This window comes from Emys orbicularis, chromosome 1 (genome assembly GCF_028017835.1).
Source record: "Emys orbicularis isolate rEmyOrb1 chromosome 1, rEmyOrb1.hap1, whole genome shotgun sequence".
In the NCBI taxonomy this organism is placed as follows: domain Eukaryota; kingdom Metazoa; phylum Chordata; order Testudines; family Emydidae; genus Emys; species Emys orbicularis.
The window spans coordinates 213260958-213273534 of record NC_088683.1 but is presented as its reverse complement, the minus strand read 5'-3'; the positions used below and the strand labels follow the sequence as shown (position 1 = coordinate 213273534).

The 12577-nt window shown below is 37.1% G+C and overlaps 2 protein-coding genes across 6 annotated transcripts in view; one reads left to right on the top strand and one right to left on the bottom strand.

Moving 5' to 3' along the window:
* CASK (calcium/calmodulin dependent serine protein kinase) overlaps positions 1 to 12577 on the bottom strand; it is a 399622-nt gene that overhangs the window by 170393 nt on the left and 216652 nt on the right. The window lies entirely within an intron of this gene.
* GPR82 (G protein-coupled receptor 82) lies at positions 2093 to 3139 on the top strand. The gene has a single exon (XM_065423827.1). The coding sequence runs from the start codon at positions 2093 to 2095 to the stop codon at positions 3137 to 3139; it is 1047 nt and encodes a 348-aa protein (XP_065279899.1).

The following is a 12577-nucleotide window of genomic DNA, read 5'->3' as shown; positions in this document are numbered from 1 at the left end:
GGCCTTCCTTGTTGATTTGACAGGCCACTTAAATTATTTCAACTTAAAGCTACAGGGGCGAAATGAAAACGTAGTGGATCTCTACCACGTCACTTAATTTCAAAACAGAGTCTCTTCAAAAATGATTTGGAAACTGGGGAGATGCTGCATTTCCTGATGCTGCTAAGTTGCTGGGACACTGCAGATGTGAATCAGATGGTGTACTCTCTGGACAGGCTTTTTCAAAACTTCCAGGAGAGGTTCCAAGAATTTAAAAGTGTTAAAGACATCACTCTATTTGTTAAGAACCCATTCATGGTCCAAGCAAATGGCACTTGGTGCAATCAAGCAAAAGTATCCTTTCCAGATGCTAAAAAAGCAAAACCAAAAATCATCTGAGTAACTATGGGTATTTTAAAGCACTTAGAAGTGTCAAGCTTTAAACAGAAAGCTGGTCTTAACCTCAACAAAGCAGACCTCTACAATAAATTCTGAGAACTGATAAGTAAGAAATACACATAGTTCCTTTTTTCTGATTTTAAGAAACACCCCCTTCCCTCCACAAATAAATAAGTAAGTAGAAAGCAGTTTTCAGACAGTGGGTTGGACTGAAAAGGAAATGCTTCAAACAGAAATATCTGGTCTTTGAGGTGGAAGGTGCTTGCAGTTTTCATAGGTAAGTTTAATTGTTAATTCCTTATTTTTTTTCCATCTGAACATACAAAAAAATATCAGAATTAGACAGACTGTGGGTTAATGCCTTCAATAGTTACTCTGGGTTTACTTCACTTTAACAGCAGAATTTAGCTCAGTTTCTTTAAAAACCCAGATAGTATTAACAAGATGCTAAATGGGAACAGTTACGCAAAAGTTAGTTTCATTTGAGAGTTACCAGGGCTGTAAGGGGTTTTGCACGGCATCATTTTTAAACAAGCCTTTTGAACCTTTTTATTTTTCTGACATAGTATATCTAGCTTTCTGTATCTTCCTTTTGTACCTTTTCATGTTTATACAAAATCTTCTCCACACTGTAGCTAATAACTCTTTTTTAATAACAGTTTTAAAATACAAATATTTAATTTTATAACTTTGGAATGTGTATGAAGTTTTTCCATGAATTTATAAATTAAATAAAATCTCATTAGGGGTCTAGTTCATTAACAAGTAAGATGTGCATGAAGGAGAATATAGCGATCTCCAACTCTCCTCTTCCCTCCACACTAGCAAGCTGAAACACCAATTTAAATGGCAGAAAGACATGCTGTCACTGTTGAGTACTTTAACACTGCTCATAAGCATTCGATTCCTTATCTACAGCCTGTACAACACAAAACAAAAACTAAATTAAACAGGCCAAAATTTAAACCTGTGGAATGATGGCTGAAAAATCTGATCAAGTTTGAAAATATTTCATAATCAGACCAGACTGAACGGGATAGCTATAGCTGCAATGACCAAGGCTCAGAACAGAGTGGTAAAGAGGACTGGAAGTTTTTTCTTTCACCGCAAACTAAATCCACGTGGCCAGCATTTTAGTGTCATAGTACATCTCCAGTACATATTTGCGTGGAGGCCAGGGAGTGCTACGTTGAATTTCTGCAATCAAAATACTACTTTACATGTATTTAGCATCTTTGATTTGACAATATCAAAATGCTCTAGAAGCAGACTATTGTCATGTTATAATTCAGGACATTGAGGTATGGAGAGACTGAAGTGCTAGTCCACAATCATGAATCACTGTCAGAATTTGGATGAATTCTCCAGGTTTCCTGAGTCTCTATGCGCTATGTTATTGGACTCAGGATTTATGATCTAAGACCATAGATATTTAGTGTTATACTACTTTTGTAGTATCCCTGAATCCGTGTGCAAAAATTTCATGTCAACTCAAAAAGAAACTGCAATTCCACCATCTTGCTGTGTCAAGATGATAACTTCCAGGAGGCTAACTGCTGGGTATAAATATTCAAGCGCCTGAGGGAAGGAAAAGAAATTGTTAGCAAAATTATGAAATTAGTAAATATGACAGCCATTAAATACAGATTACAGAAGAAAATAACCCCTACAATTGTTTTTCAGCTCAGTGTACATTTATTCAAGAAAAACTTGAATGGGATTAATGAAAAATTCAACATGTCTTCTTCAACCATCATCGGCTTCTACAGTTGCTCTGCCAATCATCTATTCTTTCCTATTTACTACAGGCAGTTTTGGAAACATTCTCTCTGGGTGGATATTTTCAAAGCACATATCTACAAAAAGAACACAGAACATCTACCTGACAAATCTTGTTATTGCAAATTTATTTGTATGCATAACAATGCCTTTTCTCGCTGCCTACTTTGCAGATGGCTATCAGTGGGAGAATGATTCCATGCTATGTAAAATAGTAAACTACTTTGGAACTCTGGTTATACATACTAGTATGTATGTCAGCATTACAATTTTATGTTGGACTGCTTTAAGTCAATATTCAACACTGATGAAAAATAATGACCACATGCAATATTCTCCAACAGTTAACGAAAACTACTTCTATAAATGCCTACTGGAAAAGTTTCGTCAGCCAAAATTTGCTAAATACTTGTGCATCAGTATATGGATCATTGTACTGGGCGTAACTGTACCAGTGATAGTGTATGATTTGTACGTACAGTCTGATCAAGGACAAGTTGACAGATGCTACCACTGGAAGGCAGAAAATGGCGAACTCACTTCAAAGATCACAGTTCTTATTGCTACTGCATGGTTTTTTTTATTTTTTATAACAGTATTATTCTCATACTATTCCCTTGTCAATCACCTGAGTAAAATGCAGAAAAATACTTGCATTGGAAAGAAACATCTAATTTACAGTACAGTCAAAAGAAACATTTTTGTCATCCTACTTATATTAACTGTCTGCTTTCTTCCATATCATATTTTCAGGCCAGTTTTTTATGCGCTGCTTGCTAGTGAAGACTGCCAGATGATGAACTATTTAGTGGAAGCAAAAAACTTTCTTACTTGTCTTGCAGCTGCCAAAAGTAGTTTAGATCCTGTTGTAAATCTTTTATTAGATAAAACATTTAAGAAGAGTCTGTACAATCTCTTTAGAAAATCCTCATCACAAGATCACAAGCATACAGCTGATATTGAAGAGACTACACAAATATGAAGAAGGAATAAGTAAAAATCTTAACTGAACATATTTTAGGACAAAAACCTTTTTGCCAAACATAGCTACCTATAACAGAAAAATTCTTTCTATCCACAGTGAAAATGAAATTTACAGATAAAAGATGAATGTATAGAATTTAAAAAAACCTGCTTATGAACATTTGAACTGTTAATTCATGTTTGCAAATTTGCTGTTGCTTGATGAACCTTTATACTTCTTACAATGAACTGTGCACTATGATTTTGCTTACACAAAATGAAAAAGGGATTACATTTTATGTTTGAACTATACACATTGATTAATTCCAGTCCTTGGAGAAACCAAAGATAAGGAAAGTGAAGAGAGCAGACAATAGATCAAAGGTAATAACTTGGCTCTCCAGTATCGTCACATAAATAGGCTACGGTTTCAGACACGGTCTCTCTTAGTTAAATTACAAGGACAAAAATTAAACAAAAGAAACCAAACTAGACATGGGTAGTTTTTATGGTATAATTAAATCAAGTGTCTGAGAAATATAGATGTACTTGCAGAGAGCTAGCCAGGAATTTGGAATTAACAGGGTTTTGGGTTTTTTTGCTCAGAGGTACTGGGGGAAAGGTGGTTTCCTTGTCTTTTGGAATGAGTCCATTACACGGATTGAGCAATGAAACTGACAGGAAGTGTGAGGGAAGATTAGTCTGATATTTGAGTTTTTAGAATAAAGAAACATTCTTCCTACTCTTTACTTAAACTTTGTCCATCACCCTAGGAATGGTATTGTCTGAACCATATGAGGCCCCATCCTAGCCTCAGTGGGAGGAGGCTTATAATAGGGTTGTATGAAAAGGCTGGGAGTCTCATAGGGGTGATCAACTTCTGATCTTATTCTTGCCTCTGACAAGGACCATGGGATGAAATTACACAGTAACACCGACAAGGTTGACAAGGGTTTGATGGTGGTTACTGACCTATGGGGGTAAGAGACCCACAGAAATAGGAAAAAATCTGTAAGATGGAATGAGGGACATTGTTTTAGATGTTTTCTTTAGTTTGTTCTGGAAATCCTCATGTAGGAGCCCATCCATAGCAGTTGTGTTCCTTGAATGACCATTTGCAGCCATAGTTCTGTTTTTGGGACAATGGATTTATTGTAAAATGCTGTGCACACCCACCTACTGTTACATAAATAATTAATAGTGAATGTTATTTGTCTCATTTCAAAAGCTGGTTTTACCACACAGATTAATCTAAAATATTTAATTTATACAAGAATGATCATAACCAAAGAGATGATTCATATAAATATATAACAAAAAGACTGCATAAAATAAATGTATGTACAATATTCTGACGTATCCTAATATATACAAAAACTAAGCTTAAGCAAAATAGAGAACAGTAAAATGCACACAAAATGTACCTGAACTCAATACTAGCCCACAGATAATCCTCCACTACAGGTCTTCTTTTGTCCACTCTAATCTTAAATTAGGTAAATTGTGTGGTTTAATTAGGATGACACTGACTCTTCATCAAGGTTCATCATTTAAGGATGGACAAAATAAAGGCATTTAACAATGTGACTGAACAATACAATTAATGGATAATCAATTGGTAATCACAGAGTACACTTCTAGCTGTAACACAGCTTGCCTATGAGGTTTCTCACTACAGAAGTTTGAGGATCATGGAGAAAAACTAACAATATTAAGTAGCAATTTAAAAGAAATTATAAACAGAGGATCTTTAGATTTCTTGTTGAAATTAAAAGTTTTTTCCCCCTGCACTTTCTCTTTCTTCCTCCACCATACTAATTCACTGTAGGCAATACAAACCCACTGTAAAATACAAAAACATAGCATCTAACATGTTCAGCATTAACTGAATGTATATTCATTGTTACTGTGTAAAAGAGTAGCCACTTAACTGCAATACAATGTCATCTCTTTCAAAAATAATATCCATGTAATGGACACTCTAGAAATGCTTACATGCAAAAATCTATTTTTTTCAAGCGTTTTGATTGAAACTCATTTGTGCTCTAGCCCAGTGGTTTTCAATCAGGGGTACATAAAAAGCACTAACAAAGTCAGTACAAAATAAAATTTCATACAGACAATGACTTGTTTATACTACTCTATATAGTATACACTGAAATGTAAGAACAATATTTATATTCCAATTTATTTATTTTACAATATAGTTAAAAATGAGAAAGTAAGCAATTTTTTAGTAATAGTGTGCTGTGACACTTCTGTATTTTTATGTCTGATTTTGTAAGCAAGTAGTTTTTAAGAGAGGTGAAACTTGGGGTATGCAAGACAAATCAGATTCCTGAAAGGGGTACAGTAGTCTGGAAAGGTTGAGAGCCACTGCTCTAGCCTATTACATAAAGTTTATTACCAACTTCATACAATATCACAGCCAATGCAATAAAAATTATGCAACATCTGCTGTTAGTTCAGATAACTTGCAGAAAAAAGGTCCAGGTTTGAAATCCTGGTTAAACTGAAATCAATGGCAAAATTCCCATTGGCTTCAATGGGGTCAGGATTTCATTCAAGAGGCACCAGAACACAATTTAAGTGAAAAAGTTATGCAAATTTAAAATACTTAAATCAACAATGAACCTTTATAATCATCATCACCACCACTCCCATAACCGCACTGGTCGTTGGGGTACCATCACTGACAGGGCCGGCTCTGGCTTTTTTGCCGCCCCAAGCAAAGAAGCCTCCGGCCGCCCCCCCCCCCCCCCCGTGGGGAGGGCGCCGGGGGGGAGGGCAGCCGGAGCCCTGGGAGGAGGGCGGCGAGCCCGGCCGTGGCCCCGCTCTCCCCGGTGGCCAGAGCGCCGCACCGCCCCCCTCCAGGTGCCGCCCCAAGTACAGGACAAGCTTGGTGGGCTGGTGCCTGGAGCCGGCCCTGATCACTGATAAGCAATCAGTCAATTGTCGCCACCCCTGATGATTGTGTGTCAGTGTTTGAGTCGCCGCGAAGTCCATTCCTGCCCACTCTTTTAAGTTGTCAATCCATCTCTTCTTCTGTCTACCTCCTTCTTCTCTTCCCCTGTACTGTCCCTTGGAGGATGATCTTGGATAGGCCAGATGATCTTGTTACATGGCCGTACCATTTCAGCTTGCGCTTCTTCACGATCTTCAGGAGGTCTTCATATTACCCAGCGCATTGGGTGATGATGTTGCGGACTTCTTCATTAGTGACGTGATCGAAGTAGGAGATGCCCAGGATTTTACAAAAGTATCTCATCTCTACTACCTGTATTTTCCGTTCAAGTTCCGCCATAAGGGAACTTTTCCGTAAGTTCTGCCGTAATTCTGGCAAGAACTGTGCAAACGACAGCAACAGAGGCAAAGCTAAAGCCAATTTGGAGGAATAAGAACATCTCTCTGGAATCCAAACTGAAACTGCTGCACGTGCTGGTCATCTCCATTTTTCTGTGTGTGTGCGAGACATGGACCCTTCTGGCAGAACCTTTATAATAGTGGTGTATAAACCAGAAAAATATCAAGCTAGATTTCAAGTCCCAAGATCCCAGACTCAGATTGCAGGCCTGGCAGTACAAAAAATCCACAACATATTGATTACACTTTAAATATGTGGTTTAAAAAAAAATTACACACACATGCCCTTCCTCTGCTCCCTCCCTCATCTGCTGTCCCTTTCCCTTTGAGTTCCTGCTCACCATCAACCACGCAGTATCGCTTCCCTCGAAAACAGTCTTTATTGCTAATTTGACTACAAAATGCAGTTAAACTCTTAAAATAGAACATGTAAAAATATATTGTGAGATTCCATGTTTGCTGCAATGGCTTCCAGATCTAGCTCGTGTGTATACACACACACACACACGGGGGGAAGTGTTTTAATACACCAAAAATTAAAGAAAACATTTGTGCACTTTTTAGAACAAGGGGAATATAGTGAAAACAGGATACAGAATCTATATGTATTGTTTTGTAAATAAGAAATTGCACTACTGTTTGGCTATTAATTCTAATCTTATTTATATTAAAATTGATTACTGCTTGCATTTTTAACTGTAAACCATTAAAAGCTTTTGTATTAAGACAAGCAATTAACATTCTCTATTTCTTAAAGAGGTTAAAAATCAGTTAGTTTAAGAACAAATTTGCTTAGATATTGCAACCAGTATCTTAGATTTTAAAAATACTTTGTTTTAATAATTTAAATATTAATTACACAATAATATTTTTTTATTATTTATACTATATGTTCACTTTTGCATTTCTCTCATTTTGGAAAATGAAAATATAGAAGTCTGTCAATTTCTTATATTCAGTGTTGTTGTATCTGTGTTGGTTCCAGGGTATTAGAGAGACACGGTGGGTGAGGTTGTATCTTTTAATGGACCAACTTCACCGGTGAGACACAAGCTTTGGAGCTTACACAGAGCTCTTCTTCTGATCCTTTGCGGATGAGGACTGAGAGGTCCAGGATACATACCGTAACACACTTAAAACTGTCTTCATCACACAAGGACCCTTCACAGAGAAACAGATAGCATCATGGAACGAGACACCCAAATACCCTGAGAGAACATGGTTCAATACAGAAAAAAAACCCTCCAACCACACACCCCTAGTTGCTACCTACCACCCCATCCTGGAACCCATATGGGGTATCATTAAACAATTACAAACCATACTCAATGGGGACCACATCCTGAAAGAAGTCTTTCCTTGCCCCCCTTTTCTGGCCTTCAAACACCCCGAGCCTTGCCAAACTCATCACCAGAAGCAAGCTCCACATGCACCAAGACCCACCAAGTCAAAGCTGCACCAGACACTGTCATAACAGATGCAAGACCTGCAGACATATCTCCATTGCTACAATGATCAATACCCCCCTGACCAATGCCTCCCCTTCCCCAACACACCTTTCAAGATCCACAGGTCTTGCACTTGCCTATCAATGTGGTGTATTTCATTCAGTGCACTAAATGCCTCAACAACATGAGTGAAACCAGATAATCACTATGCTCGTGAATGAACTCACACAGAAAAATGATAAAAGACAAAAACACCATATCACTCGTGAGTGAAAACTTTTCACAAAACAATCACTCCATATCTAGAGAGACAAGGTGGGTGAGGTAGTATCTTTTATTGGACTAACTTCTGGATTTAGACCGAGCTCTCCTTCTAAACGATATTACTTCACCCACCTTGTCTCTCTAAAATCCTAAGACCAACACTGCATATCACTCCATATCTGACCTATCAGTCCCCATTCTCAAAGGAAACCTGCACAACACCTTCAAAAGACACTAAAAATCATGGTTTTAATAAAGACACAGAATTTATGGCTTATTACAACAATCTGTAACCCACTAGCCCACCTTTTTTCCCCTATGACCGGAGAGGTGTTAACAGGCCACTTCAACTTGAATGGTCTCTTAGAATATAAATTAGCCACTTATTCTAAACAATTTGTTCCACCTTATATTTAGTTGTGATAATCCGAGTACCTGAAGAAGAGATCTGTGTAGCCTGAAAGCTTGTCTCTTCCACCAACATAAACTGGTCCAATAAAAAAAATTACCTCACCAACCATGTCTCTGCAATATAATGGAATTTTTATAATTTTTTTTTAAATGCAGTAGGTCCCTGCTGTAGAATACATTATTAGAATAGTATATCTGACAGAAATTGACTTTTTATTTTTTATTTTTTTTTATTTGTTTTAACAGAGTCAAGTACTGAAGGTTACTGGTTGGTGTGGTAGACCATACAACGCAATACTTCTCCATTTGTCTATGACACCAGTCTCAATTGTGTGTGAGGAGAGGGACCAAAAGATGAAAGAAGGGATTGGGAAGGAGAAGTGACAGGTCATGTGATTTCACAGTAGGGACCTATGTACTTCAAAGAACTCATCTTTCGAGAGAGGAAACAGTGTCTGAATGGCAAATGACAAAAGTCAAACAAAATTACAGATACACAATGCATGCACCTTACTAGCCACAACATATTTGTGTCACAACACTGCACAGAATGAGCCTGCTCTGAAGAGGAATCAGGGTTGTGCAACATAGGACCCTGGCCACATTCATTGCAGAAGTTAGAAGGTATGCAGTAAATGAGGAAGGGGATTGCAGGATGAGAAAAGATGGTCTCATAGTTAAGGCAGTTGAATGTTTCTCTGGAGAAATAGATTCTATCCCTGCCTCTGCCACAATGCCTGTGTGATCCTGGGCAAGTCACAAACTTTTCAGAGGTAGTCTATCTTCCTCATTTTATGGGTACCCAACTTGAGACCATGGGGCTGTACGCTCACTGCGGCAACTGAAATCACTGGGAGGCTGTACTTTGAACATATAAAGTGCTATAAAATGCTAAGCACTCAGAAAACATTAGGTCCTAACCATCTAAAATTGGGCACCCAAAGTTAGTGGACACGTTTACAATTTTGGCCTTAACCTCTGCCCATCTGCAAAATGAGAGAGTAATACCCCTTCTCTTCACAAGGATGTTGTGAGAATAAATTAGTCAGTCTTTATGAAGATACTACAGAAAAGCAGATGAGGAAATTATTAATTCTGTCTTTAAAGCAGGGTTTAAACAATGTGCACGGTTTAAATAAGGCCTGTGACACTGAACCATGGGAAGAATACAAAATACTGTTTATTCAGTGAGCTTTTATTCAGTGAGCTTCATCCAACCTGTGCACTGAATGAGGCAGGGGGCCTATGGAAAAAAATATTACATAATCATGTAATTAAATACTGCATCACCAAGCAAATGTACAAGGGGGCAAAATTGCAGTTGCATGGGGAACTTTAATTCTGGCATTTTCTACCTTTTGAGTGCTAGACTTTGCAACTTTAACATTCTTTTAACACAGTTTGCGTGTAATTTAATATATATGTACACACACACACACATATTTAGTGGACAGATTACATTCTTGATCTGGAAATCTAATAATCTTTGGGAATAAAAGTCTCACATAGTAGTTGGTACCAGAACCACTCATCCCCAGGTAAAACAAAAAGGTTCCTTTGAAGTCAGAATATTGGAAGTGAGAGCCTGCTGACAGGATTCTCAGGAATTTAGAAGGAAAGACCTTATTAAAGAGCAAAAATGAATAATAATTCTTGAGCAGGTCACAAGTTCACTTGTGCTGAAAAGGATAAGGTTTCTCCAGACCTTCTGCACAGAGACAAATAAACCAGCATTACTGATACAGACAGGTCATTCAGTTATAAACAAAACTAATAGTAAAAGATACTTTAATTTCCCTCTCTTCTTACTAAGAAGAAGAACACAAAAGGAAACAAATCATCATGCTACATTATAAATAAAAATGAATAGGCAAAATAAAAATGAAGATGCAGAAGGAGTGTATGGGATTATTCATGGTGAAATATGGCTGGCATATCAATCAGCTTGGACTAACATTTTAGCAGAATCACCATTACTTGTCAAAGTAGTGATGCCCTGTTATTTCAACATACACATACATGCAGAAGTCTGTTTTCTTACAAACTTCACACTATTTTCCCTGAACACGACAAATATTCTGTAAAGTAGCAGTAAATCAAATATTTTCCTTTTGATTTTTATATTAATCTTTTTAGTTCAAGGCTGTAATTTTAAATTAAAATTTTGACAAACGATTAGAACATTTTAAAAACAATTATTTGCTGGATTAAATACTTTCCCCTAGTAATTTACTTTATAATGCTCACTGCAGAGACTAAGAGAACAGTCTTTCTTTATAGAAATTTCCAAGAGAACCACCACCACACCATTGAAAATCCACAAGCACTGTTTCTTTGTGTCTTTTCTCAAAATTGTTCCCTGTGAAGCTCAGAAATTTGTTTGTTCTTTTGTTTTACGTCAGTCAAAAAAACAGGAGTAAAATCAAATCCTCTACAGCAAAATTATTAGTATCTCAGATATATTATGCCATGTCCACTGCGAGAACATAACAAAATCCTGTCTTTGAGAAGCGTCAAAACCATGGAATTTAGAGCAAAGCCCCTCATATGTCCATCTTGTTTCAACTCTGGTGATCAGTGAAACATCTAACTGCCTCCAAAGTATAGAAAACAAAAGTGGAATCTAGGAAAGACAATTATTTTATACTAAAGAGAGATTTTTATTTCTTTTAAGTATACTGTGTATATATTTACAGTGACCTCTATACTCGATTTAGACACCAAAAAAGCATCAGGACTTGTTCAACACAAAAAGAGTCTGGTTCTCTCATCTTAAAATACTGTCCTGACAAGTTTAACACAAAAAACTATACTTCCATCTGTATACAATAACCCACTGCCTCAAATACGGATTTTTGGAGGTGCCATGTAACAGTATAATATGTAGCTGTACTTTTTGGAAAAAACATTTTCTGTTCCATCAGTTTCAGAGCTACTGAGATGCATTTTTTGCTATCTGAAGAAGGCAGGAGCCTACACATTGTGGATTATACTTTAGCAGATTTTTCTGTTTCACTGGCTACTCTTTGGATTTTTGCACAGTTTAAACAAACACAACCCTTCTTAACTCTAGGTTACATTAAATTTATTTTCATTACCAAAATCAAAGCTCTGTATAAAGGCCAAATTCATCTGACAAAACATCAATTGTTTGATGGTTTGGGTGTCACCCAAGACACTCAGATAATCTAACTGTACACTATTATTTTATTCAACACACGTGCACGCCCCCACACGCACCAGCCCCGCCCCCACACTCTATGTACCACATTAAGTCTGAGCATTAATTGCAAAACAAATGAACAAAAATCTGGAAATTTACTGTTAAGGTTCTCGCTATGACCTTAATCCATTCTTATATTTGAACTATTAAAAAGTATTTTCATTACATGAGCTTACAGAATATGCAGAAACACAAAATGTTATATGTTTATATCTTAGTTCGAGAAAAATACATAGGTTAAACAAATAAACAGTAAACGTGCATGTTTTACTGCAGAAATATTTTAAAACTCCACCGGAACAAGAAGCATAAGGTAGGTCAATGGGAGAGTTTCTCCTGTCGACCCAGCACGGTGTAGACACCGCAATAAGTCAACCTAAGCTACGTCGACTCCAGCTACATTATTCATGTAACTGCCTTTGCATAACTAAGGTCAACTTAACCCCGTAGTGTAGACCTGCCCTTAGTAAAATAAGTACTATTTTCAACATTGTAAATCCCAGCTGTTAATGAGAAACACAAGACTGTGGAGGCAGACGAAGGAATAGTTATATTTTTAAAAAATTAGCTACATCTCTGACAGTTATGAATTGTAAGAGAGTCACCCTGGTACTTCCTGCTTTTAGAGGACGATTCCAGACTTATTTCAATTATGGAGAACATAGTGAAATCATTTTGGGGCTTGCGCCCAACCCTATTGCTAAATCTTGGGGTAAGCCTTAGTGCCTAGCATCTGGGACCTATGCTC